General features: G+C 41.2%; 2 protein-coding genes across 5 annotated transcripts in view; both read left to right on the top strand.

Moving 5' to 3' along the window:
- Positions 1–1,638: 1,638 nt before the first annotated feature.
- tyw2 (tRNA wybutosine-synthesizing protein 2) lies at positions 1,639–7,905 on the top strand. Its single transcript, XM_086138270.1, has 7 exons — positions 1,639–1,963; positions 2,132–2,279; positions 2,351–2,549; positions 2,635–2,785; positions 4,343–4,452; positions 4,622–4,779; positions 7,435–7,905. The coding sequence occupies exons 1-7, from the start codon at positions 1,911–1,913 to the stop codon at positions 7,804–7,806; spliced, it is 1,191 nt and encodes a 396-aa protein (XP_085994396.1). The 5' UTR covers positions 1,639–1,910; the 3' UTR covers positions 7,807–7,905.
- A 1,312-nt stretch (positions 7,906–9,217) lies between these two features.
- LOC147208618 (uncharacterized) overlaps positions 9,218–23,589 on the top strand; it is a 21,075-nt gene continuing 6,703 nt past the window's right edge. For 2 of the 4 annotated variants that reach the window (XR_015103981.1, XM_086138227.1), the window contains exons 1-25: positions 9,218–9,374; positions 11,214–11,388; positions 12,227–12,442; positions 12,580–12,689; positions 12,849–12,954; positions 13,737–13,985; positions 14,093–14,180; positions 14,266–14,356; positions 14,423–14,511; positions 17,963–18,038; positions 18,136–18,233; positions 18,502–18,592; positions 18,672–18,769; positions 19,038–19,128; positions 19,213–19,310; positions 19,560–19,650; positions 19,749–19,846; positions 20,080–20,170; positions 20,246–20,343; positions 21,811–21,898; positions 21,981–22,078; positions 22,324–22,414; positions 22,493–22,590; positions 23,188–23,278; positions 23,358–23,455. Coding sequence is in view for 3 of the 4 variants with exons in the window: in XM_086138227.1 (XP_085994353.1) it covers positions 11,270–11,388; positions 12,227–12,442; positions 12,580–12,689; positions 12,849–12,954; positions 13,737–13,985; positions 14,093–14,180; positions 14,266–14,356; positions 14,423–14,511; positions 17,963–18,038; positions 18,136–18,233; positions 18,502–18,592; positions 18,672–18,769; positions 19,038–19,128; positions 19,213–19,310; positions 19,560–19,650; positions 19,749–19,846; positions 20,080–20,170; positions 20,246–20,343; positions 21,811–21,898; positions 21,981–22,078; positions 22,324–22,414; positions 22,493–22,590; positions 23,188–23,278; positions 23,358–23,455 (2,562 nt within the window). In the remaining variant the exon portion in view is untranslated. The remainder of the gene's footprint in view (positions 9,375–11,213; positions 11,389–12,226; positions 12,443–12,579; positions 12,690–12,848; positions 12,955–13,736; positions 13,986–14,092; positions 14,181–14,265; positions 14,357–14,422; positions 14,512–17,962; positions 18,039–18,135; positions 18,234–18,501; positions 18,593–18,671; positions 18,770–19,037; positions 19,129–19,212; positions 19,311–19,559; positions 19,651–19,748; positions 19,847–20,079; positions 20,171–20,245; positions 20,344–21,810; positions 21,899–21,980; positions 22,079–22,323; positions 22,415–22,492; positions 22,591–23,187; positions 23,279–23,357; positions 23,456–23,589) is intronic. The other 2 variants (XM_086138235.1, XM_086138244.1) reach the window with 2 other exon arrangements.

Below are 23,589 nucleotides of genomic sequence, written 5' to 3'. Positions count from 1 at the left end.
CAGGAAACACGCCTAGATTCAAGTGTCTCCCCTTAAAGGGCCAGCATAAAAGATATACTGTATAAAATGCACCACTGTAATAGTACACCTGCATCAACTACTCTAACGTGACCACCTTAATTGAACCAAGGCACATATTTTAAGTAAGGAAAAAAAACTGACGTGGCTATATGCGTAATTGCAGAATTGCAGGACATTTTTCTGGCCCCACCATAAAATTTAAAATAATCTATACAGAAAATACATAAAGATGCAATTGTCAAAATTATTGTTGTCCTGAGACGAGATTTAACTGCAGCAAGTAATTCCAAATATTACTTGGTGGCTTATATTCTCTTGTTCCTCTCTCTTGTTGAGTAGCTTAAATATCAAATATAATGTTTATGTTTTAAATTAGCTTTTTGGTGGGGTGTGATTTTGCTAATGTGTTTTCCTTATTTTTGTTTTATCACAGTACAGACAAATTTTAAGTTGTTGTTATGATGCTCAGAGGTTGTCTCTAAACATGGCATCTATATTACTGAAACCTTTTTGGCCAATGACCGCAGTGGTTCTCAAACTTTTTACACCTCAAAAAATAATAAACGCTCCAAGGATAACCATAATGGCCAACATTAAAATACAGCAACGTTGTCGGACCACGAGTTCATCAAAAACGATGCAGAAGTGTTATTTCATTCTCTCTCTCTATATATATATTTAAATATATTCATTCATTCATTCATCTTCCGAACCGCTTTATCCTCACTAGGGTCGTGGGGGTGCTGGAGCCTATCCCAGCTGTCTTCAGGCAGTAGGCGGGGGACACCCTGAACCGTTTGCCAGCCAATCGCAGGGCACGCAGAGACAAACAACCATCCACGCTCACACTCACACCTGGGGAAGATTTTAGAGTGTTCAATCAGCCTGCCATGCATGTTTTTGAAATGTGGGAGGAAACCGGAGTACCCGGAGAAAAGTCACACAGGCCCACATTTTTAAAAATATTTAAAATGAGAGAAAAGATATTTAATTGTTTGGAGATAAAAATGAAATCAAACACAACTATCAAGAGGAAAAATGCAATTCAAAATGCTATTAATACACACTTTAGTGTTCCACTGTCCTCCTCGGTGCTTGAAATTATGGCACAAATCTAGCATCATACTGTAGCCGCTGCCTAAAGTACGCAAAATGATGGGGTCGGGGTTTAATTCCTGATTTCTTTTGAATCAATATTATATTGAGTGCAATTTGTGTTGAGATTGATTGAACGTCTGTTGCAATATATATTGATATTGAATTATTGCCCATACCTAGGTAATATGCAAATAAACAGCAGCAAGTAGCATAATTCTAAAAATATTGAAACCATACCAATGGGGATAAAAGTAATTGAAAAGTAAGTTAATAATTAGTTATTGTAAGAATAAAGTTATATTTAATATTTAATGTAAGTCAATAACATGCGAAACGGGAATGTGTGGTGTCATAAATGTATGCATATCAATACACTTCTTTTTAAAGCAATATATCATGTGCATTTAGGTCAGAGGAAAGTATGTTATACTGTATTTGTGAAGTTGCTCAGTGTCACTGACCTCCCCAGAGGTGAGCCGTTTTGCGACCTCTATCGGCAAAGTATGCGCAACTCGTTCAATTTTTTGCATATACATTTATCGGTTGATTCACACTGAATTAACAAAGATCATACACAAGTTACTCTCGTGTAGCATTAGCCGTAAAATTAACAAACATTAGTGTTGTTGCTGTACAGTTCTGACTCGTCCGTCGGTTTCAACCGTCCGTCTGGAAACAAGGACTTGTGTATTCCCTATTTTCCGCTCTCAGTGTGTTTACGATTTTTGTATGTGTCATTTTTTCATGTTGTAAAGGTAAATGTATTTTGTTTTTGTTTTTTTGTCTTGGAAATGGAAGCGGTGCCTTGCCTCCGTGTGTCTCAATGCCGTGCACAGAAATTAAGGTAAACTACAGTAAAAGAATGGCTTGACGTTGTTAACAGTTAGCATGACTATTAATGGCCACATGAGCGATCAGCTTGCGTTATTGACTGAGGTAAACGTTGTTGTCTTTTTTGTTTCACTATTTGGCGTCTCATAATGGTAAAATTATGTATGTGTATTACACACAGGGAAAACCTCCAGTCCCAAGATTTCCTGGACCGAAGTTTATGTATTGTGAAAGAGCCGACTGGGACCGTCCTTGTGCCAATTTTACATTCATGTTTACTGCAAAATGAGCTTGCCTTTCTCAAAGATGTGACAGTTGTTTGGTGCAAGGTAATAAACACTCATTTTATTAACACAATGCAATTAAAATACAGTTCTAACTTGGCCTTTCTCGTCCACAGCCTTCTATGCTCTCCAAGAAGGGAAAAGACAGGAGGAAGGGTGACAAGCTTGAAGATGTTCTGCAGGAGTTGTTGGAATCTCATGGAGAAAGTTGGACGAAGGAGGTGAAGGATGATCTCCCTCGGAGCTTCCAGCGACATGGAGATTTAGTCCTGCTGGGGCAAAACTGTTTCTCCCTACCTTTATGGAAGAAAATTGGTAATATTGCCAGATTCCAGTCTTCTTATATATTTCAGTGAGCACCAGTTGGATTACAATGGTTTTTTTCTTCTGTTCATTTTAGATCAACAGCTATGGCCCGCAGTAGCCAAAGGCTTAGGAGCCAAACGACTGGCGAGGATGAGCCGAATATCCAGCGACGGCTTCCGATCTCCTCACGTGACTGTGCTCCTGGGAGAGCACAACTGGGTCAAACATGTAGACAATGGCATTACGTGAGGATCAACTTATTTACGCCTGTTGTTTACTTGTGGGGTGTATGTATGCAGCACCAAGAATATTAGGCCCAGCCTCACAATGTAATGGCATTCAATACAACCCACCATACAGTATCCCTAAAATCTGGACACATGAATGTGGAGTTATTGCATCAGGTTCGCATGAGTCTTGCAAAGCATATTGACCTTTGTGTGCCCAACGTGGGAAATTATTTTAAAAACCACTTGAATAAAATGTTGTCGAAAATTTAATTTCTTAAAAATAGGCATGTAGACTGCAGGGACACCCTGTATTAAGGTGTACAGCACAGGTGCCAAACTCAAGGCCTGGGGGTCCGATCTGGCCTTCCACATCATTTTATGTGCCGCACTAAAGCAAATGATGTGCATCAAATTTGTGCGTCTTGCCAAACCAAATTTTGAAATTGTCTCCACTTTTAATAACATTGAGGTATTGCAAGTGTTTTTTGTTCAAATTAAATGGGATAATACTTAAACAAACTGTTTTTACTTGCCTCTGATTTCAAAACTAGTTATTTTTCAATGTGTTGTGTGTATCAAATATGAGGTGATCATAAATTTATTTGGGTTCATAGTCATAATGCCCCTCCGAAGGAAACCAAAACTATGATTTGGAACTGTGCCAAAAATGAGCATGATGCCCCTTGTGTACTGTATGGTGTTTTTAGTACCAGTATTTGTAAGAGTGCGGCCTGGTAGTCCAGTGGTTAGCACGTCGGCTTCACAGTGCAGAGGTACCGGGTTCGATTCCAGCTCCGGCCTCCCTGTGTGGAGTTTGCATGTTCTCCCCGGGCTTGCGTGGGTTTTCTCCGGGTGCTCCGGTTTCCTCCCACATTCCAAAAACATGCATGTCAGGCTGATTGGACGCTCTAAATTGTCCCTAGGTGTGAGTGTGTGCGTGGATGGTTGTTCGTCTCTGTGTGCCCTGCGATTGGCTGGCAACTGATTCAGGGTGTCCCCCGCCTACTGCCCGGGGATGGCTGGGATAGGCTCCAGCACCCCCCGTGACCCTAGTGAGGATCAAGCGGTTCAGAAAATGGATGGATGGATGGATATTTGTAAGAGTGGCTTGACACAGTTGGACAGATAGTTTAAAAAAAAACTCTCTAAATAAAAGGTTAAATGTGCTCGCTTCAAGCTGTTTATTTGTCCCTCCTAACTGATGTTTACTCTCAAGCCGGCACATAAAACAAAGAGAATTAAACAACAAAAGTCAAGTAGCTTATTTCAACACACTATGGATGGGCTAAAAATTAGCACAGATATTACGGCAATTGTAAACCTTCAAACACCCATGCTCTTAAATTGAATTAAATTATTGTCAATAAAAGTTTTGACTTGACTTCCACTTCAATATGATATGATCTTTTGATATTCGGCCATCGCTGTAAGGCTAGGCAGTTGGTAAGTGTATATCCGCACTGTAACCGGGCTGTCATGCAAACGGATGTTTCACCTTCACCGGGCTTTGAGTCTTCTCTGACTTTGTCACCTGTCAGATTATGACTCTGATGTCTGTCTGTCTAATTGCAGGTATGAATTTGATGTCAGCAAATGCATGTTCTCCGCTGGAAATATAACAGAGAAGCTACGGGTTGCTGGGTTTGACTGCAGGGGTGAGACTGTGTTCGATTTATATGCAGGTAAGGAAAATGTAGTTAGTTTTCCATAAAGCACCAAGTCACTATCAATATCTTGACTGACTTTTTGAGCTTTGTTCAGCATTGTTTTTGTTGTCTGCAGCCTTGCTCAGTTGGATGGCAAGAAAACAACAGTGCATCATTTAAATTGCTACTTTGTTTGTGTTGTTAGGTATAGGATACTTCACACTCCCATATCTGGTCCACACGGGTGCTGCACATGTCCACGCCTGCGAGTGGAACCCACATGCTGTTGAGGCGCTGCGTAAAAACCTCGTGACCAACCGAGTACATGACCGCTGTACAGTTCACCAAGGGGACAATCGACAAGTAATGTATTTTGTATGTGTTCTTCAGCCTCAATGGGCTGTACAATTGGGCTGGATGATAATGGAAATAATAATATCTATCCATTATCTGAAACCGCTTAATCCTTTCAAGGGTCGCGTGCATGCTGGAGCCCATCCCAGCTGACTTCGGGCAATAGGCGTTATCACAATAATTTTGATTGAGATTGAAATCATGATTATTGAAATGGTGATTCAATTACTTAGAAAAGGAGTCTTTATGTAATGATCAAAACTCAACTCGTCAAAACTATCATCATAGCCTCATACCTATTCATCCCTGTTTGTTGAACACTCGAATCTTGAACTCTTAGTCTTTTTGTCAAGTTACAAAATGACCTTGCAAATATTGTGTGAAATTGAACCTCTTGCATTTTCAATCAACTGCAGCCACATCTTTGCTGCATTGCATCTTTGCACACATTCAAACTCTCAATAAGCATTTCCCTCATCTCTTTATCGTATTTTTATTATTGCTGTTCTAGTTTTATTTTCACAAGTCTTGGGACTTAATAGGCTCAACTGGGACCTTGGGTATCATTTTGGGCCATATTATGTGGAAATTTGCATTGGAAATACAAAATAAAATCCTCTGCTCTTTGTATCCTTGAACTTTGAGGAAAGTAAAATTCCTTGAATCCTTGATCACTGAGCTTTAATTCTAACTTGAAACGAATATGAGAAAATCAATTAGTAACAAAGTAAAATAAGAATCTGCGAAAATAAGAGCGATTAAAAAGTTGTTTTTTTTAAACAAATACGGCCTTTCCATCTGTGTGTGTGTTGGCATCTTCGGGGCGGTGCTGTGTATACATGCAATATACACGAGATTAAAAAAAAAATAGTTGCGATTGAACTCTATTAATATAACTTGTTTTTCACATATTGGGAAGAATTTGTGCCTTAAGAATATTGTTGGGGCGGCCCGGTAGTCCAGTGGTTAGCACGTAGACTTCACAGTGCAGAGGTACTGGGTTCAATTCCAGCTCCGGCCTCCCTGTGTGGAGTTTGCATGTTCTCCCCGGGCCTGCGTGCGTTTTCTCCGGGTGCTCCGGTTTCCTCCCACATTCCAAAAACATGCATGACAGGCTGATTGAACACACTAAATTGTCCCTAGGTGTGAGTGTGAGCGCGCATGGTTGTTCGTCTCTGTGTACCCTGCGATTGGCTGGCAACTGGTTTAGGGTGTCCCCTGCCTACTGCCCGAAGACGGCTGGGATAGGCTCCAGCTCCCCCCGCGACCCTTGTGAGGATTAAGTGGTTCGGAAAATGGATGGAATGGATGAATATTGTTAGGTTACCCGTGTGTATGTGTTACTCCAGCATTTGTATGTGAATATTTGTTGTTTAAAGGAATATAATAAGTTTGATGGTTTAATTCCCACTGGGTGTCATCATACAGTTTAAATCATGTTCAAAGACAGCAGACTCGCACGCGTTTCACGCTTACGACACAAACAACACGGTGCATTGGGGTGACTTGCGCAACGTCGGGAACTTGCAAACGCACCAAGCCGTTCTGCATATAAGTTGTTTTTTCTTCAATTCGAATGATTTAAAGATCCAGACAAGCAAAAATCTAAATCACAATTACATTTCGATTAATTATTCGGCCCTGTAAGCTAACATGACAGAGTATTAAGTTCACTAACAGTGTATCGTAGTTTGATGAGTAGTTGTCGAATATCACTGTATCATATAATGATGTTCGTAATGTGGTAATGTTATTTAGCCTCGGTGGGACAGCATGATAGAAACAGCTCTTAGTATTATGCAGAAACAATCACAGTAATAAAAAGCCTTTCCAACTGTGTCAGAACTGAGATGTATTAGTATCCTTAAGGCATCTTTTGAAAGTCAAACAACACATAACAATAATATTGTCATACGTCACTTTTATATAGATTGGAAAATTCCCCTTTTCTTAACTTTCATTATGCAGGTTAGTAAATCAAACAAAGAACAATACAGTTTTTGTTGTTGTTTTTAGTGTTCAAATCTCAGCAGCGCGGAGTTTGCATGTTCTCCCACTGCTTGCATGGGTTTTCTACAAGTTCTTCTCTGGCTTCCTCTCATGTTAGCTTCAATGAAGGTTTGAATGGGTGTCTTGACAGTATTTTAGAAAAGTGAATACACTCTAAATTGCTCCATGTACAGCACTTTGTATGCAGCGATGGCTGTTTGAAAGTGCTCTATAAATACAGTTGACTTGACTTGACTTGACCATTACATGAAAAAAAATATCTCATATCTTTTGATGATCAGGTTCCCTCAAACTAACTCAACACACAGCCATGAATGTCTCAACCAAATTGAGCTCAAAATAGCTGCTTGTTGAGTTATTTTGAAGGGAATGTTAATTTACAGTTATACAAGCTTTGCACTGACGATTTTATGTTGTGGCAAAGTTAATTTCTTTAGCTTTGGTCCATAACAAGATCAAACATTTGCAAAAATATGAGGGCTGAACTCACTTTTATGAAATATTGCATATGTGCTGTGATTGGCTGGCTGGCCTCTTGCCTATAGTTAACTGGGAGAGGCTCCAGGTCACCCAAGATGCGAAAGAGGACAAGTGCTATAGACAATAGATGGATGTTGTTATTAAAAAAAAAAGATATTTTTGTTTTCTTCTCAGGTCCAGCTGTGTGACATTGCAGACCGGGTGAACCTGGGCCTCATTCCGAGCTCCGAGGACGGCTGGCCTGTCGCTTGTCGCCTGCTGAAGAAAACAACTGGCGGTCTTTTACACATTCATCAAAACATTACATCCGCAAATGTCGTTGCCTCGCACGCAGTGGATGATGCCGACAACAGCGTATCCGGGAAGAGAGCAGACAGAGAGGCGTGGCAGGCCTGGGCTGACGCCGTCGCGAACCGCATTGCATGTCTTTTGAAGAAACTCACTGCCACCACATGGACAACGAACATCCAACACATTGAGCATGTGAAGTCATATGCACCTCATGTGCATCATGTTGTGTTGGACTTGGAGTGCAGACCAGCCTGAATGGAGATAACAATACGTACAATCATACATGCAGTACGTACATAAAACACTGAGTCCTGCTCCTTAGGTTCAATGTAATTCATAAAACAGTGAACAGTTTCACTTGAGTTGACTGATTATTAAAAACAGATAGCTTTAGTGTGTGAGTGTGTGTGTGTGTGTGTGTGTGTGTGTATATATAAATACTGTATGTACACACAGCAGTGAATATGTATTTACTTCCTTTTTGAGCCTTTATATTTGTGAAACTGATCAACTAAGAGAGACTGCATGTTGGAGATTGTTTAACCTACTGCCAGATGTAGAGGCAAAAGTAATAGACGTGTTTATTCTGCAAAAATATGTGATCAACAACTCTTAAATTTTCCTTTGATTTTGACAAGCCAAATTTTGGGAAAGGTTTAAGTACCTACCATTGTTGTTTCTACTTGAGCTACACCCCTGACATTCCATGTCTGGAGGCTTTTAGAAACAGATATACTGTGTAAACATTTTGAAAGCTCCAGGTGAATTGTTTTTTCTCAAATATTGCTGTTTAAAAATGGCTTTACAGAGTATGATCACAAAAAACGTCTAAACTACGCCATATTCAATGATTTTCCATGAGAAAATATTGAGAGAGGTATTGAACAAAGGTTGTAAAAAAACAAAACAAAAAGTAAAACCGCCTCTTGCCACAACTGTCAGTCAACAGAATGGCGAGATTATTAGCCGCTAACGGTTTAGCCGATTAATAGCCAACCAAGACACCCCTCAACAGGCCAGGCTTCACCTTTTAAAGTTGCCTGTAGTCAGTCACAGATGGACACAGATATTACAGTCCTGTAAAACATGAGGATGGGGACCCCAAGTGAACAAAAAACAACACTGCACCTCACATGCATTTACAGTATGATGGTATTACTGTATTTGCATGAAGCATTGGAATAAATCTTCGGTCTCTTCTTGCAGATTTCATCTGTTGCAGGCTGGCCTGAAACAACCCCGCAATAAAAGAGTCATTCCTGTATTTAACTTTTTTGATTAGATTTTGTAAAACGTAATAACTGTACACATACTTTTATTTCGCTAGACTTCTAATTTATGTGGACTAAATTTTAATTGATTCATCAAGTACAGGTGTTTTGTTCTTGATTTTGTTCCACGTAAGCCCTCATGTTGAAACTGCGTCATATTCTACTAAATAAAAGCCTCCTTGTTTTTGATCAATTTGGGCACACCGACCCATGGTACTGCATTTTAACGTTGGTCGTGACGTTTCTTGGTGAGCGCGATAATATTGTTTCAATTTTATTCCATTTTATTTTGTTTGTTTCGGTGGTAGGCAATTCAGTATAGAAATTGTGAGAACCACTGATATATGTTAATAAGTCACAACAGTGCTTCCTGTTGCCAGTGGAATGAATTTACAGTGGAAACGCGCACAGAGGTGTCCGTGTCCAATCTTCCTGTTTGTTCACTCCCTAACAGCACTCTTGCTCTGCGTTTCTTCTCAGTGGAGGTGAAGGAAAGCGAACGCTATGGATCTGCACTAGTCGGAGGAGCTGAGCTTTTAAAACTAATACAAGGTAAAGTTGTTGTTGTTTTTTGATGGATTTTCTATCGAGGAGAATAACAACTTGCCTTATAAACTTTGATGACGTAAGCTTGACTTTTCGGCAACAGGTGTATGTAATGAGCCGAGTGAAACCAGTTCTCCTGCGGTATTTTCAACTGTGAACAAGCACGTCTTTTTTGTCTATAATTTCCACTTTACTGACTAAATGGTGAGAAGTAACTTGAATGTAGGTTCAGTTCGAATAACATCACCATGTTGGAGTCCTGTGTTAGTATCTGAGTTGCGATTTTCTTTTCCTTCTTCAGCTTTTGCCCGAATCGTCAGAAAAAGACAAACAACGGGCGCATTGTCTCATTTTGAAATGTATTAAGTGGTAAATGTTTCTTGCATTTATAAACAAAGACATTCAACTTTTAGGGGATATAAAAGGAAAATGCTCGTTTGTTCAGTCATCTTGGAAGGTAGGCAACTGTGCAGGCACTGCTTCCGTCCTTCCTTCCTGGGTTGATAAGCTGCCTTGCAGGTATTTTTCTACCTGATGTTCGCATCGCCTTTCTCTTGGCCTTAAACCAATTTTAAACTTGCCTTGCAAAAGTAGCTTGCCTTGAGGCAGTTAAAATGGACCATTCCGTTTCACACTGAAAGCCACATGTTTATTTTAAATGGCTGCTGATCTCTGTATCTTTAGAGGGTGGGAACCGAGACTGAAGGATGTTATTTTTGCTTGCTCTATGCCAAACAACCTTTCAGCAGGGTAGAGGCCTCAAAATATTGCATCCTGCTTTACTTCCTTTTTAATCATCTGTCATTGTAAGTGAAGTTGGTTAAGCTTGAATGCGTTACCAGTGCATCCTAAATCCTGATCACATGACACTCAGAAGAACCTTCTTGTCAGAGGAGGTGCGGTTTCCCTCAATTGTCAGAATTAATTAAGGGTGAATGTTTCGTAAGTCTTTTGCCTAATGCTTCTCAATTATTTTCTGTTATGCCCCACCCCTTTTGTAACAAAAACATTTTGTGCACCCCAACGCTACACAATGACGACAAACATTTGTCTAATAAATTATTAAAAGTACACATCTCCATAACATTAAGATTAAGATATCCTTTATTTGTCCCGCAATGGGGAAATTACAGTCAGAATTCAGAAAGGAAAACACTGGGTAGGGAGAGGGACATATTACCCTTATTAACATTAATGAAACCCAAAAAAAGAAATGTAAATCGACATATAACTTTATTAACATTGTTTTTGTTTTGTTTGTAACAGAAAAGATTTAAAGTGCATCAATGTTCCTAAAATAAATGGGAGCACCTCTGCCGTGTTTTGCGCTGGTCAGCCAGAGAACAGAAAAATCCGATAGTTATTGAAAGCCAGCACTCTGTGCTTGTGAGGACGAATTTGAAATGTGTTAACTTGCAGTGCCATTGCACATGCAGCTGAAGTTGTATCAAATGGCACTCCTGATTCTGAATCCCCTGGGTAGATTAGATTGACATTGCAATACAGTAGCTGGAATCTGTTTGGACAAATATATAAAATGCGTACTGGAAGCAGTGCTGCAGACAGAAACGCTACGAACTGAAGAGAAAACTGTTGAGAATAAAATTTTAGGGAACAAACATTGGAATTTAGCTTGTAATGGACATTGGTGCTGATGATGGAGTTTAGGGCACCAGAGAAGGTCTTCTTGGAGCTGACCACACACCACAGCGTATTAACAGTTATTGTTTAGAAAATAATCATGAAATCATTTATTGTACTGTACTAAATCCACAGCTGCCTAGTAAATGATGCATTTGTACCGGTAGTTTGGTTTATATAGTTCCCTGTAATTGTTTTTTCCAGCATCACGCTAACTGGATGTAACTCATTTGACTTTGGTTGAGTCACCAACAGCCACCATGCCTCAGCAAATTGACAACATTGACCTGGACTTCCTCTCTGATACTGAGCGGGATTTGATCCTGGAGGTGCTGCGGCGGGACGAGGTCCTCAGGCAAGCCGAGGAGCAGCGCATCCGGTAAGGATTTAGCTTTTCATGCTTCGGCGCCTTTTCCACATTGTCGAGTGCTGGTCCTGCGCCCGACACCTTAGGGCGGTCCGTTTTCCACTGAAATCAGCACAGTGGAAATCGCGACAACAATGGCACATCAAATCCAGAGGTCTGAATGAGACACGAGCAATGGAGAAAGAGAATCAACTGTATTTCCAATTGAACAGTGAGAACACTAATTCTATTTGAGAAGAGATCAAGGGCGGAAATAAAAATGGACCGCTGTAGCAAAATGGCGTATGTTAAATCCCGACTGTTTACAAGGGATACGGCCTCACTGAGCCCTGCTGATGTAGCAATTTTTTAAAAAACAGATTACTACCCCTGTAAAAATGGTTTGAATTGCCTATACAGTTTTGTTGAAATCACAAATATTATTTGTCACAATAATTATCAGCAATAATTTCATAAGGTACGAAACAGGTAAATAACAACATGCAAACATTTTCAAATATTTTTTGAACAGACTCACAGGCTGCATAGGTGGTACTTGGGGGGGTACCTGTTGGGGATGGGCACCATATTTGCTATTGCTATAGCTTCAAAGCCAATGTCTTTTTTTTTTCTTTTTTTTTTTTTAAGAGTCAAGGAGTGTGTAGTATTTATTGTGTATACAGTCTTATATACACAAACAGATAAGCTGCACTGCCCTCTCCTGTGACCATTTTTCAACATACTATATTCCTGTTAATTATTGTGGGGGGGGGGGCTGTTTTATTTGTTTGTTTGTTTTTTGTTTTGTTTTGTTTTTTGCTCCGGCATACTTTCGGGTTGATTGCACGTTGTTTGCCCCATTGTTTTGCAGGAAGCTGAAGGCAGAGTTGCTAGAAATTAAGAGGAAAGGGGCCAAACGTGGCAGCATAAGATACAGTCAGCGGAGTTGCGCCCGATGCCATGGCTCACTGAGTTTGCTGGCATTCAGTTCCAACCACTGTCAGTGCTGCCATCACCTCGTATGCCGTAAATGCAGGGCCAACCTCCCGGATGGATCCTGGCTGTGCAGTGTGTGCGTCAAAGAGTCGTAAGGGAATGTTTTCATACTTTGTTTGCAAAACTTTAAATGGGGGTACATTTAAAGTATTGAAGCCAAATAGCAGTTAGCAGCACTAAAGTTGGCAGGAGATCTATTTGCTAAAGTATGGCTATGATGTCTTGTAGTGACATAAGGAAGAGTACAGCAGACTGGTTCTACAATCTGAGGGTCAACCGATTCTCCACCATGCCTGGCCACGAGCTTGTGAGAAGCAGCCTCAGAAAGAGGCCCGTGAGTGAGTACAGGAAGAGGAAGTGGGTGCTGACTGTTTGACAAGGAATGTAAACAGCACGCCAAGCCCAACATAGCAAAAGTGGCTGGAATACTGTTGTAGTCAAATAGTAAAAGAGGAAATAACTTGGCGTGTGATTCACTGACTGTCTATTTTTTAAAGTGAAAAAGTACGCGACGATGGGAGATGTTCTACTTCGAAATTCGGAATCGAGCCGAGGTCCACCTGTTCCTGTCCCCAGGCACAAAGTCAGCGCCACCGACAAACGGTGCAACACCATTTCTTCCCGCACATAACTATGCACAGAAAGTTAAGGATATTCACCTTTTGGGTGAAAATGTAATCAATTTAAAATTCCCTATAACCTATGCAGGTGAACTTACAATAATGTTAATTTTTTGGAGTAAACACATCCAGCTATTCAGGACTTGCTGTCCTCTACCAAGAAGCTGATTGGCCAAACTCACTACATGTGTTTGTTGTGTGTTCCAAAATTTTGCTGGATTACTGAATAGCATTTACTTATTAGTTTGGAATGACTCTTCATAGTCAAGCCATCAGTTGTTGCAAGGGAAAGGAAACGGTTTCAGGAAAATTTGGCTGTTCTCACTGCACAACGTTTGAAATTATGAATTGGTCTTTCGTCAAGTGACTGTGGTCCAAGAAGGTTGATTGAAGCCTTTCGAGATGTTCAGTTATCGGGGATTAATGGATTGTAATTCATGCCTCCACGTGATTAACCCCTGATAATTGCTCACCAATTTAGGCATTAACCTGACATATAAAATTTTGGGGGGACATAATGGCTTATAAAGTATCAGAATGATATAAATGTACTCCAAATGTAAAAAAAATGTGTGGATTTTTCTACCCTCCCCAAAAATCTCAAAATTAGAGTGTAGAAAAAGTGATGAATTTTGAAATCTTAAATGTGTCGGAACAATGTGAAAGTTCCCCCAAAAATCTAATATCCCTAACTTTTTGAGTTCTTTATGATAAAATATTCAATTATTGGGATTGTCAAAGATTATTCCAATTTTTCTCTTGTAGTCCTTCCAGTGAGAACTCGGACTCAGTTACTTCAACAGCATCTTTTGAACCAAAAGAGGATGGAATTTTCTCTCATGGTCCTCCCAGTGAGTACTCGGGATCTGTTGCTTCAACAGTGTCTTTTGAGAGAAAGGGGATCGGTGACCTGTTCAAGCCATCACAGAGTGACGCTGAGTTGTCAGAACTCGCCAGCCTCACTAGCAGTAAAACAGGCCCCGAGTCACGCCGTGTAACCCCTGACCTGCCCAGGTAAACTCACTGCTGGTGCTGATGTTAGATAATTACATGAACTTGGACTATATTATGTCATGTGTAATTGGATGCATTTCAAACTGATATGTTTTTTTGTCATCCAGAAGAGCTGTTCTCCCACCACATTACAACCAGTCCAGTGTGACTCTCTTACCAGATGCTATCAGCATTCATAGTTATAGCCCGGAAGCTGTAAGTGTGTTGTCATATTCTAATTTTCTCCCAGCTCGCTCAATCTACTCCTCTTTGACTGTAATTACGGGTTATGTCCTGATAGGCCCCAGAAATAAATCAGGCCATTCCAAGCCAGGAGTTTGACGTTGACAAACTCTTCAAGAAGAGCATCAGACATGTTCGCGATCCTCCCGGTAAGTCTCTTATTGTCTTCCCACAAGCAAAGACGATTTGGATAAAAGCCATCATGTTCATAACAGATGATGGCATGGATGTGGGCAAGCAACCCGACTCGTATAAGGCCCCAGTGGAAGTTAAGAGCCAGTTTGGACAAGTATTGGACACCCAAGTAAGTACAATAATAATATATTTCATTAATGCTTATGGCAACTTGTTTTTTTTTCCTTTTTTTTTTCACAATTTCAAACATGTCATTAAAACACCTGGGAACTGTCTGAAACATGCTTCATCAAAATAGCTAAGAATGATGATGATATTTTCACATCACTATTTCTTGTTGAGCTCAAATCGACCCGTTTTTAGGGGCCAGCACTTTTCTCATGCAAGTAGGCGGTTGTACAGACATGTCAACAGGAATGTGCATGATCGTGTGTACCGTTGTGGAAATGTCTGTCCCTGTGAGATGAAGAAATTCAGTATCTAATTCAGACCAGGGCTCGACACTAAGACCATTATGCTCGTGAATGTGGCCAACTTTTCAATGTGTTCTGGTGGAAATGTAATCCGGTCGCACGAGCATGAGTGCATGTTTTAATGTTCTGACTGGTATTTGGGGAGATTACAGCGAAGGTGCTCCAATTTTGTGTCCTTTTGTCAGACTGCATAAACACGGCGGGCAAGACCCTCTGTGACACATGTCAGGTTAAAGGTCAAACACCAAAGATTGTGACTTGTTTCTTGAGACATCTTGAACCCCTTTACAATGTATAACCGTCATTTTAAAAGTGGTTTAATCATTGGTAGAGCGCAGCTAAATTACTCAAAACAATTCAGAACATGTCATCTGCGGTTTGAATCTTGCGTTGTTGGGTATTTCCAGAGCTGTGACATCAAAGAAGACAAAAAAATGGTGTGGCTATTGTGGGATGCGGTTGTGTGCTTCATTTTCAGTTACTCTCCACGTGCTTCATCACTTAAAGCAGGGGTTGGGGCGGCAAACTCGAGGGCTGCTGTCCTGTCTGTTTTCCATCTCTCCTGGCCGCAACACACCTGATTCAAATAATCAGGATCATTCTCAAGCTGCTTCAGAGCTGGCTGATGAGCTTGATCCTTCAGGTGTGGTGCACCAGGGAGAGATGGGATAACAGGTAGGACAGTGGCCCTCGAAGACCGAAGCTGGATATGTCCAACTTAAACAATGCTTCATTCAATGTGTGGCTGTTGGTTGCACTAATGGTGAAGGGAGGGGCACAAGTTTCATCAACTTTCCAAAGGATAAAGAAATCCATGACCAGTGGATAGCAAAGTCATTCGGCAGGGAGGAAAGCGTGATCAACTCTGGTTGCCAGGCAAGTACTCCAAGCTGTGCTGATCATCTTGGAACCAGCGTGCTTCAGCAAACATTTAGCAGAGAGCATCGGGTACACAAGTGTAGTTCGACCCAGGCTGAAACCAGCTCCCATGCCAAAAAATGTTCCTTCGTCAAATGTGACTTCAACCCCCAGCAGCAGGATGAACTCCAGTCATCGTGGTTCGTTCGAGAAGCCACACAGGCAAGAGGTGAGGGAGGAGTTCAACGAAAAAAACAACTGTAGTATAATATGTACTGTACTTCTGCCGACATGGCAAGCTGCCCAACATGGCAAAGCTTTTCTTTACGGCATGTTATAAACACCCCGTGTGTAAAAATCCAAAACATTGCTTGCCATTGAATGTAGTGTGTTGTGTAAGCTCATGGAAATTGTACAGTATCTCTATGGTGTTGCGTGCTGGTCGGCAACTAAAACGTCACTTCCTGTAACCCTAGTAGTGGCTAGAGTAACTACACCCCCGAAGCCTCAAGCTACCAGTAATCGAACTGTGGTTGAGAACTTGGAGGAAGGAGCGTGTATGTATTCCAAAACATATTACCAATGAAAACATGAATTTTAACAGACTCTGGAAAATCTTTGGAATCTAATCTTTAAATCCTGTCAAATTTAAATAAAATAAGTATCCAAGTCTGAATGTGTACTGGATGCTATCTAACTGAACAAGCACTATTTGCTTTATTAAGTTCGGCTTCCCATTCAGCTTGCTCCCATTCACTGAGGCGCTCACGTTCCGCTCCATTTTTGCAACGGCGACTGTGTGCTGGTCTATTGCAGTGGTACATGTGGAATATCCCAATGACATGTCAAAGCATTTTCCTCAAGGACGCAACATCTCATACACTACTCCAGCTATTTTTCTTTGAAACATGATTAGCGGTTAGTTCTTATTGGTGACAGAAATGAAATGCCGAGTTTGATGTTGAGAAACACTTCAAGAAGAGTGTAAAGTCCAATTTTGTTACACCACAATGCTGAAAGATTTTGTAACTTATGTTCATGGCAGAATGTGTCAAATATGAGCTGGATTTTTATGATCACCCTGACAAGTATGAGGTCCCAGTGAACATCAAGAGCCAATTTGTAAAAGGTTTGGTCATGCAAGTAGAACAGTTATTTACTTTAGTAAAAGCTTCAACTCTTTAACTTTTGACCTCAAGGGAACATCTTTGGCGAGACATTGGAGGTTGCCTTGCGAGTGACACTTTTCCACTTGCAAAAGATGGTATTGGGAGGCACTGTTTCTACTATTTTGTGGGGATTTCAGGCTTGCTGAGCTCATGTCCTTCGGGTGATCTGGGCAGTGTCTGCTTTGCTGCTGTTTAGGTTCTCCTCTTGACTAAAGGTGTCTCCTTGAAGTGAATGCACGAATCCCTTGTCTCGTTTTTGGCAGTTTTTACTGGTGGGTCATTCCATGACCAAATCACCCAGTGGTTTCAACCAAGCAGATTTTGATTTTGAAGCTTGCTCTTGTTGATAGTGATGGCACAACACTAAATCTCAAATATGAGGTCAGTCAGAGCAGGGGTTTGTGTTACAGCCCACCGAATTTGAATTAGTCGGCCAAAAATGGGCGTGGCCGCCTTCCTTTGAACCTTTGTATCTCAGAACTACTGTCAATCTTTTCAAAACGGGTATTGCTGGAAAGGGAATTCAAATCTTTACAATTGATGCATATTTTAGTAACTTGACCTTTTGGCCAGTAATTTGACCTTAATTTATTTTTCATGAAATCTAATCCCTTTCCAACAATACCTGTTCTGTGAAGATTGAGGAAGTGGTTCCTGAGATATAAGGGTTCCCCAAAAAGGGGCCACGCCCCTTTTTGCCGAACTAATTCAAATTCGATGGGCCGTCGATTGACCTAGAATTTGACATTTAGTATTGTGCCGTCGCTATCAACACGTACAGTAAATGTAATCAAAATCAAAATCGGCTTGGTTCTATTTTTCACATTTTTGGGGCGATTTGGCATGGAATGACCATGGTACTATTTTGTGAAGTAGAAAACCCAACTGCTAACAAAAGTGAGTACAGCTCAGCAGAACCAGTTTTGATTATTGGAAGTACCGGGTTTACCCAATGCTATGTTTGTGTGTTGACGATAAAGCTGGGAATTTTTCTGCTCTTATGATAACAAGGAGCGAGCACAGTTGTGATGCTGGCAACTAGACATTGTTCTATTTCTGCCCCAGCTTTCTCCATTTTCTCCTCTTTCAACATGATTAGCCTTTTTTCCTTCAACTGTAGGTCCCAGAAATAAAGCAGGTCATTCCAAGCCCAGACTTTGACGTTGACGAACTCTTCAAGAAGAGCATCGAAAGCAGTGAGAAATCATCTAATTAGTCTCTTACTGTCGTGCTCTTGTCCCCCCCCCCCCAATACAGACAGAATTTGGTCATAATCCATCATGTTCATTACAGAAAGTGTCTATAATGAGATGGATGTTTATGATCAATCCCACTTATATGAGACCGTGATTGACGTCGAGAGACAATTTGTCCAAAATTTGGACACGCAAGTAAGTAAGCAAGCCGCACTCTTCGGGGCCGGCTCTTCCTGATGCAAACGAGCAACTTTGTGCCCCATATGCTTTTGGGACAATGGCGAGTACAACTCTCATCTCTGTAAAGAGCCCAGAAAGTGAGGGTGGGGTTGCGGACTGTTGGGGGTTTTGAGGAAAGCAAGTGCCCATAAAGGATATGAAAGCCTTTTGATTTTCGAATCGGCAGTTCACACACTTATTCCATCTACTCCTTTTTGCACGTGACTAGCCTTTGTCCTTTTAGGTCACAGAAATAAAGCAGGCCAGTCCGAGACCTGAGTTTGATGTTGATAAACTGTTCGAGAAGAGCGTTAAACCTATTGAGAATCATCCTGGTATGACTTTTATTGTCCTGCGTTTTTTACTTCTACAATGCACAGAGAATTTGGTCATAATCCATCATGTTCATTACAGAACGTGTCTATAATGAGCTGGATGTTTATGATCAATCCCACTTATACGAGGCCCTGATTGACGTTGAGAGACAATTTGACCAAAGTTCGGATGCGCAAGTAAGTAAGGCCTATTTTTAGGGGCTGGCTCTTTCTCAGGCAAACGAGCAACTTTGTGCCCCATATACTTTTGGGCCAAGGGCGAGTCCATCTTTCATCTCTGTTAAGAGTCCAGAAAGTGGTGGTGGAGTCGCGTTTGTTTGGGGGGGATAGAGAAAAGCAAGTGCCCATAAATGATATATGAAAGCATTTTGATTTGAGAAGCAGCAGTTCACACAGTTACTCCATCTATTCCTCTTTAAGCATTACTAGCCGTTTTTCCTTTTAGGTCACAGGAATAAAGCAGGCCAATCCAAGCTCCGAGTTTGATGTTGATAAACTCTTTGAGAAGAGTGTAAAACCCATTGAGAATCATCCTGGTATGCCTTTTATTGTACTGTGTTTTTTTCCCCCGCACAATACTGTACAGAGAATTTGGTCATAATCCATCATGTTCATTACAGAACGTGTCTATAATGAGATGGATGTTTATGATCAATCCCACTTATATGAGACACTGATTGACGTCAAGAGACAATTTGTCCAAGGTTTGGACACGCAAGTAAGTAAACCCCATTTTTAGGGGCTGGCTCTTCCTCATGCAAACAAGCAACTGTGTGCCCTATATACTTTTGCACCAATGGCAAGTATGACTCTCATCTCTGTAAAGAGCCCAGAAGGTGGGGGGTGGGTTTGTTTTGGAGGTTTTAGGGTAGCAAGTGCCCATAAGGGATAGGAAGGTTTTCGAATCAGCAGTTCACACACTTGTTCCATCTACTCTTTAAGCGTGACTAGTCGTTTGTCCTCTTAGGTCACAGAAATAAAGCAGGACAGTCCAAGCCCTGAGTTTGATATTGATGAACTATTCGAGAAGCGTGTAAAATCCATTGAGAATCATCCTGGTATGCCTTTTATCGTCCGTGCCCCCCCCCCCCCCCACACACACACACACACATCGATAATGCAGAGAAAATTTGGTTGTAACTCATGTTTGTTACAGAATGTGACAAATATGTGCTGGATGTTAGTGATCCCCCTGACTCATATGAGGTCCCAGTGGATGTCAAGAGCCAATTTTACCAAGGTTTGGAAATGCAAGTAAGTAAGTCATGGTTTTAGGGAACAGCCCTTTCTCATGAAAGTGAGCAATTATCGAACGGCCGCACACAAAACCCCTGTGCCAAGGCCGAGTTCTGCTTTCATTACGATAAAGATTGCATAATGTGGCGGGGAGCTTGTGCCCACAATTAAGTTATCATCAAGGAGGCAGGGCTTTATTCACTATTCTATCTATTCCTCTTTGAGCATCATTAGCTGTTTGTCCTTTATAGGTCCCAGAAATAAAGCAGGCCAATCAAAAGCCAGAATTTGATGTTGAGAAATTCTCCAGGATGAGTGTAAAACACATTGAGAATCCGCCTGGTAAGCATCACATTGTCCTGTTAGTGTTTTCCCACAACCCAGGAACAATATGGTTTTAACTCATGTCCATGACAGAATTTGTCAAACATGGGTTGGATATTTGTGATCGACCTGACTCGTATGAGGTCGCAGTGGCTGCTAAGAGACAATTTGAACAAGATTTGGACATGCAAGTAAGTAGATCAGTACCGGTAATTTATTTCATTTGCAGTGTTAAGTTCCTTTCATGAATTGCCTGTTGGAACATGTAAATTCTCCATTTTAGTTAGCTCATGAACATCTTGCGGGAGCGCGGGGAAATTCCCTTTAAGCATACAGCTGCTAGTTGGTGTCATGGTCAGGACCGGGCCAGAAATACGCTGGCCATTCGGCAAAATTAACAGAATTCCCGAGGGTCACCCCACCCCTGACCTTTATATTTTATACTTATTTGATCTCATATTTTCACTAGTCTTGGGAATTACCGTGCTCATCTGGGACCTTGTAATATATTTCGTGCGATGTAATGTGGAAATGCGTATTGGTACACCAAAATCAAGTCCTTGGATTTTGAAGAAAGGAAAATTCCTTGAATAGATTTTTTTTTCATTCATTTCAGTTATTCCACTGTACAACAAATATAGAATAAACGATGAACTACAAAGAAATAGACCATTTAGGAATAATAAATACACCTTATGTAAAAATAAATTTTAAATTACGATCCTACATACGGCTACAATGTTATTTGCAAATGTGACTGATCAACCAATGACACAATTGCTGCTTTCATCCGGTAGCTATCATCTAGTTATTAGAAATTAAACTGCTCCTCTTTATGTGGGCAGACTGTGCAAACTGCTGACTTTTTCATGCTTTCCACTTGATCACTTGGTTGCTACTTTTTCAGCTGATTCGGGTTTCTTGTACTGCCTTGTTTTTGACAACATACGAGGCACATCAGCTTCCTCCTCCACGTCGCTTTGGCGATCCTGCTCGGGGAGAAATTTGTCAAAATATCTTGATCTTATGAAGTCATGGCTGCATATTAACTGTGTGTTTTAGCTGTATGTTTTCTCAGTTTGTAACAGTTACTTTCCATTTACTGCGGCTTCTTTCATTTATTGGCGGATTCTGTTGATTTCAACTTGCAAACCAATGTCAGAAGGGGAACTCCGATTGCCTAGAATTGCGCACATTTCCGCCACATCTGAGGGAGTAAATTTGCTCCCCCGGTCCCGGTCCCAAATGGCCCGTGGCCCGGTAGCGGTCTGCCGACCAGTGGTTGGAAACCATTGGTAAAAGCATGCTCGGGGATGGCAGAGTCACATACCCCAACATATGGTGCATTGAGAGTACTTTTGCAACGTCGGGAAATTGGAAATAAACCGCACCATTTTGCACATTCATCGTTCTTCTTCTGGAACGTTTTGAATATCGAAAAGCCAAAATCGAGATCCCAATTAAATTTACATTAATGGTCCAGCCATACCATGTTGATGATAAAACTTGGAATTCTGTTTTCCTCTCACTCTTAGTGTGTTAGGAAAGGCGCTAACCGCTATTAAATTGTTGTCACGTAGACTTGGGTTGATGTCTGCCTCAGATTTCCTCCTCAACTTCTCTTCGAATATGACCAACCTTTTGTCCTTGTCCTGAAGGTCCCAGAAATAGAGCAGGCCGTTCCAAGCCGAGACTTTGATGTTGATGAACATTTCAAGACAGTCAACAACATTGAGAATCATCCTGGTTCGTCATTTATGTCCTGCGATTGTTTTCCCTAAATGCAGTGAGAATTTGGTTATAACTCATCATATTATCATAATTGCAGAACGTGCCAATATTGGGCTGGAAGTTTCTGATCAATCACATTCATATCAGAACCTGGCAGACATCAAGGCACAAAGTGTACATGATTTGGCCATGGAAGTAAGTAAGCCTCGTTTTTCGGGGCAGGCTCTTTCTAATGGAAGTGACCGATTGGTTTACGCCACCCCATACTCTGCCTGGCCAATGGCAAGTCCAATTTTTGTTATTCTGACAATCCCAAAATGTAAGGGTGTGCGGGGGAAGCAAGTTTCTATCAAGGCAATAAAAGCATTTTCCTTTGGGAGGCAGCACTTCATACACGATTCCACCTAGTCCTGAACATGATTAGTTGTGTGTCCTTATAGGTCACAGAAATAAAGCAGGTCATTCCAAACCCAGAGTTTGATGTTGAGAACCTCTCCAGGAAGAGCTTAAAACACATTGAGAATCCTCCTGGTAAGCCCCTTTTTTTTTTCCGGTATTGCTTTCCCCACAAAATAAAGAGAAATTTATTTGAACTCATGTTCACGGCAGCATGTGTCGAAAATGAGCCTGATGTTTGTGATCAACCTGACTCGCATGCGATCCCAGTGCCAGCCCCGAGACAATTTGTAAAAGGATTTAACACGCAAGTAAGTCGATCAGCAATGTACTTCATGCCTGTGAAATTCTTCTCATGGATCGATTGTTAAAAGCTTCAAATTCTCTCTTGTTTAACTTGAGGTTAGGCGACATTTTCCACTGCATGGTTACCTATTCTTGTCAAAGACGAGCTGTTGACGCTTTTCCATTGGCCAAAGCGAGTACTATGTGGTGCTGTTTATCGTTACTGGTCAGCTGGGCTGCCAGGTGTGCACAACTAATATAAGGGTGATCTGTTGATGGTGTCCACTTTCTTGGTGCCCTCAGTCTTCTCTTGACTTGAAGTGAATGCAGGAAACGGTTGTTTTATTCCGACCGATGAGTTCTGCAGTATATTTTTTTGCAGTTTCCGGAAGTATTATTTTGAAGTAGAAAACAAATCTCCCCGCCCCCTGTGACCCAAGTACCGCTCAGCTGGTACTGTGCAGTGGAAAAGTGTGTGCGCGTGGAAACGGAGTTTGGCTCTCACTCTTTTGGTAATAAGCAGCTAAAACCGTTGAAGTGTCAGGTAGACGTTGGTCTGTATCTGTGTTACCGTTCTCCATCTTCTCTTTCTTGAACATGATTAGCCATTTATGTCCTTATAGGTCCCAAAAATGAAGCAGGCCAGTTCAAGCCCAGAGTTTGGTGGTGACGAACTCTTCAAGAAGAGCGTCAAAAACATTGAGAGTCCTCCTGGTATGACCACTGCTGTCCCGCCTTGTCTGGTTTGCCCTCAATGCTGAGCGAATGTGGTCGTAACTCATGTTTACAACAGATTGTCTCAAATATGGGCTGGATGTTTGTGATCAACCTGACATGTATGAGACCGTATTGGATGTAACGAGCCAATTTGAACAAAGTTTGGATGTGCAAGTAAGTCGGACAGTAGAAGGCATTTGATTCACGTTTTCACAATTTAATACAGGACCCAGGTGTTTTGATAACATGTCTGTTCCATACTTTAAAAAAAAAAAAAAAAAAAAAAGGTCCACCTTCCGCCCTCTGAA

This window comes from Hippocampus guttulatus, chromosome 2 (assembly GCF_054856545.1).
Source record: "Hippocampus guttulatus isolate MCC_2025c chromosome 2, RoL_Hgut_1.0, whole genome shotgun sequence".
NCBI classification, from domain to species: Eukaryota; Metazoa; Chordata; class Actinopteri; order Syngnathiformes; family Syngnathidae; genus Hippocampus; species Hippocampus guttulatus.
The sequence above is the reverse complement of the archived record's forward strand: the minus strand, read 5'-3'. Positions and strand labels throughout refer to the sequence as shown.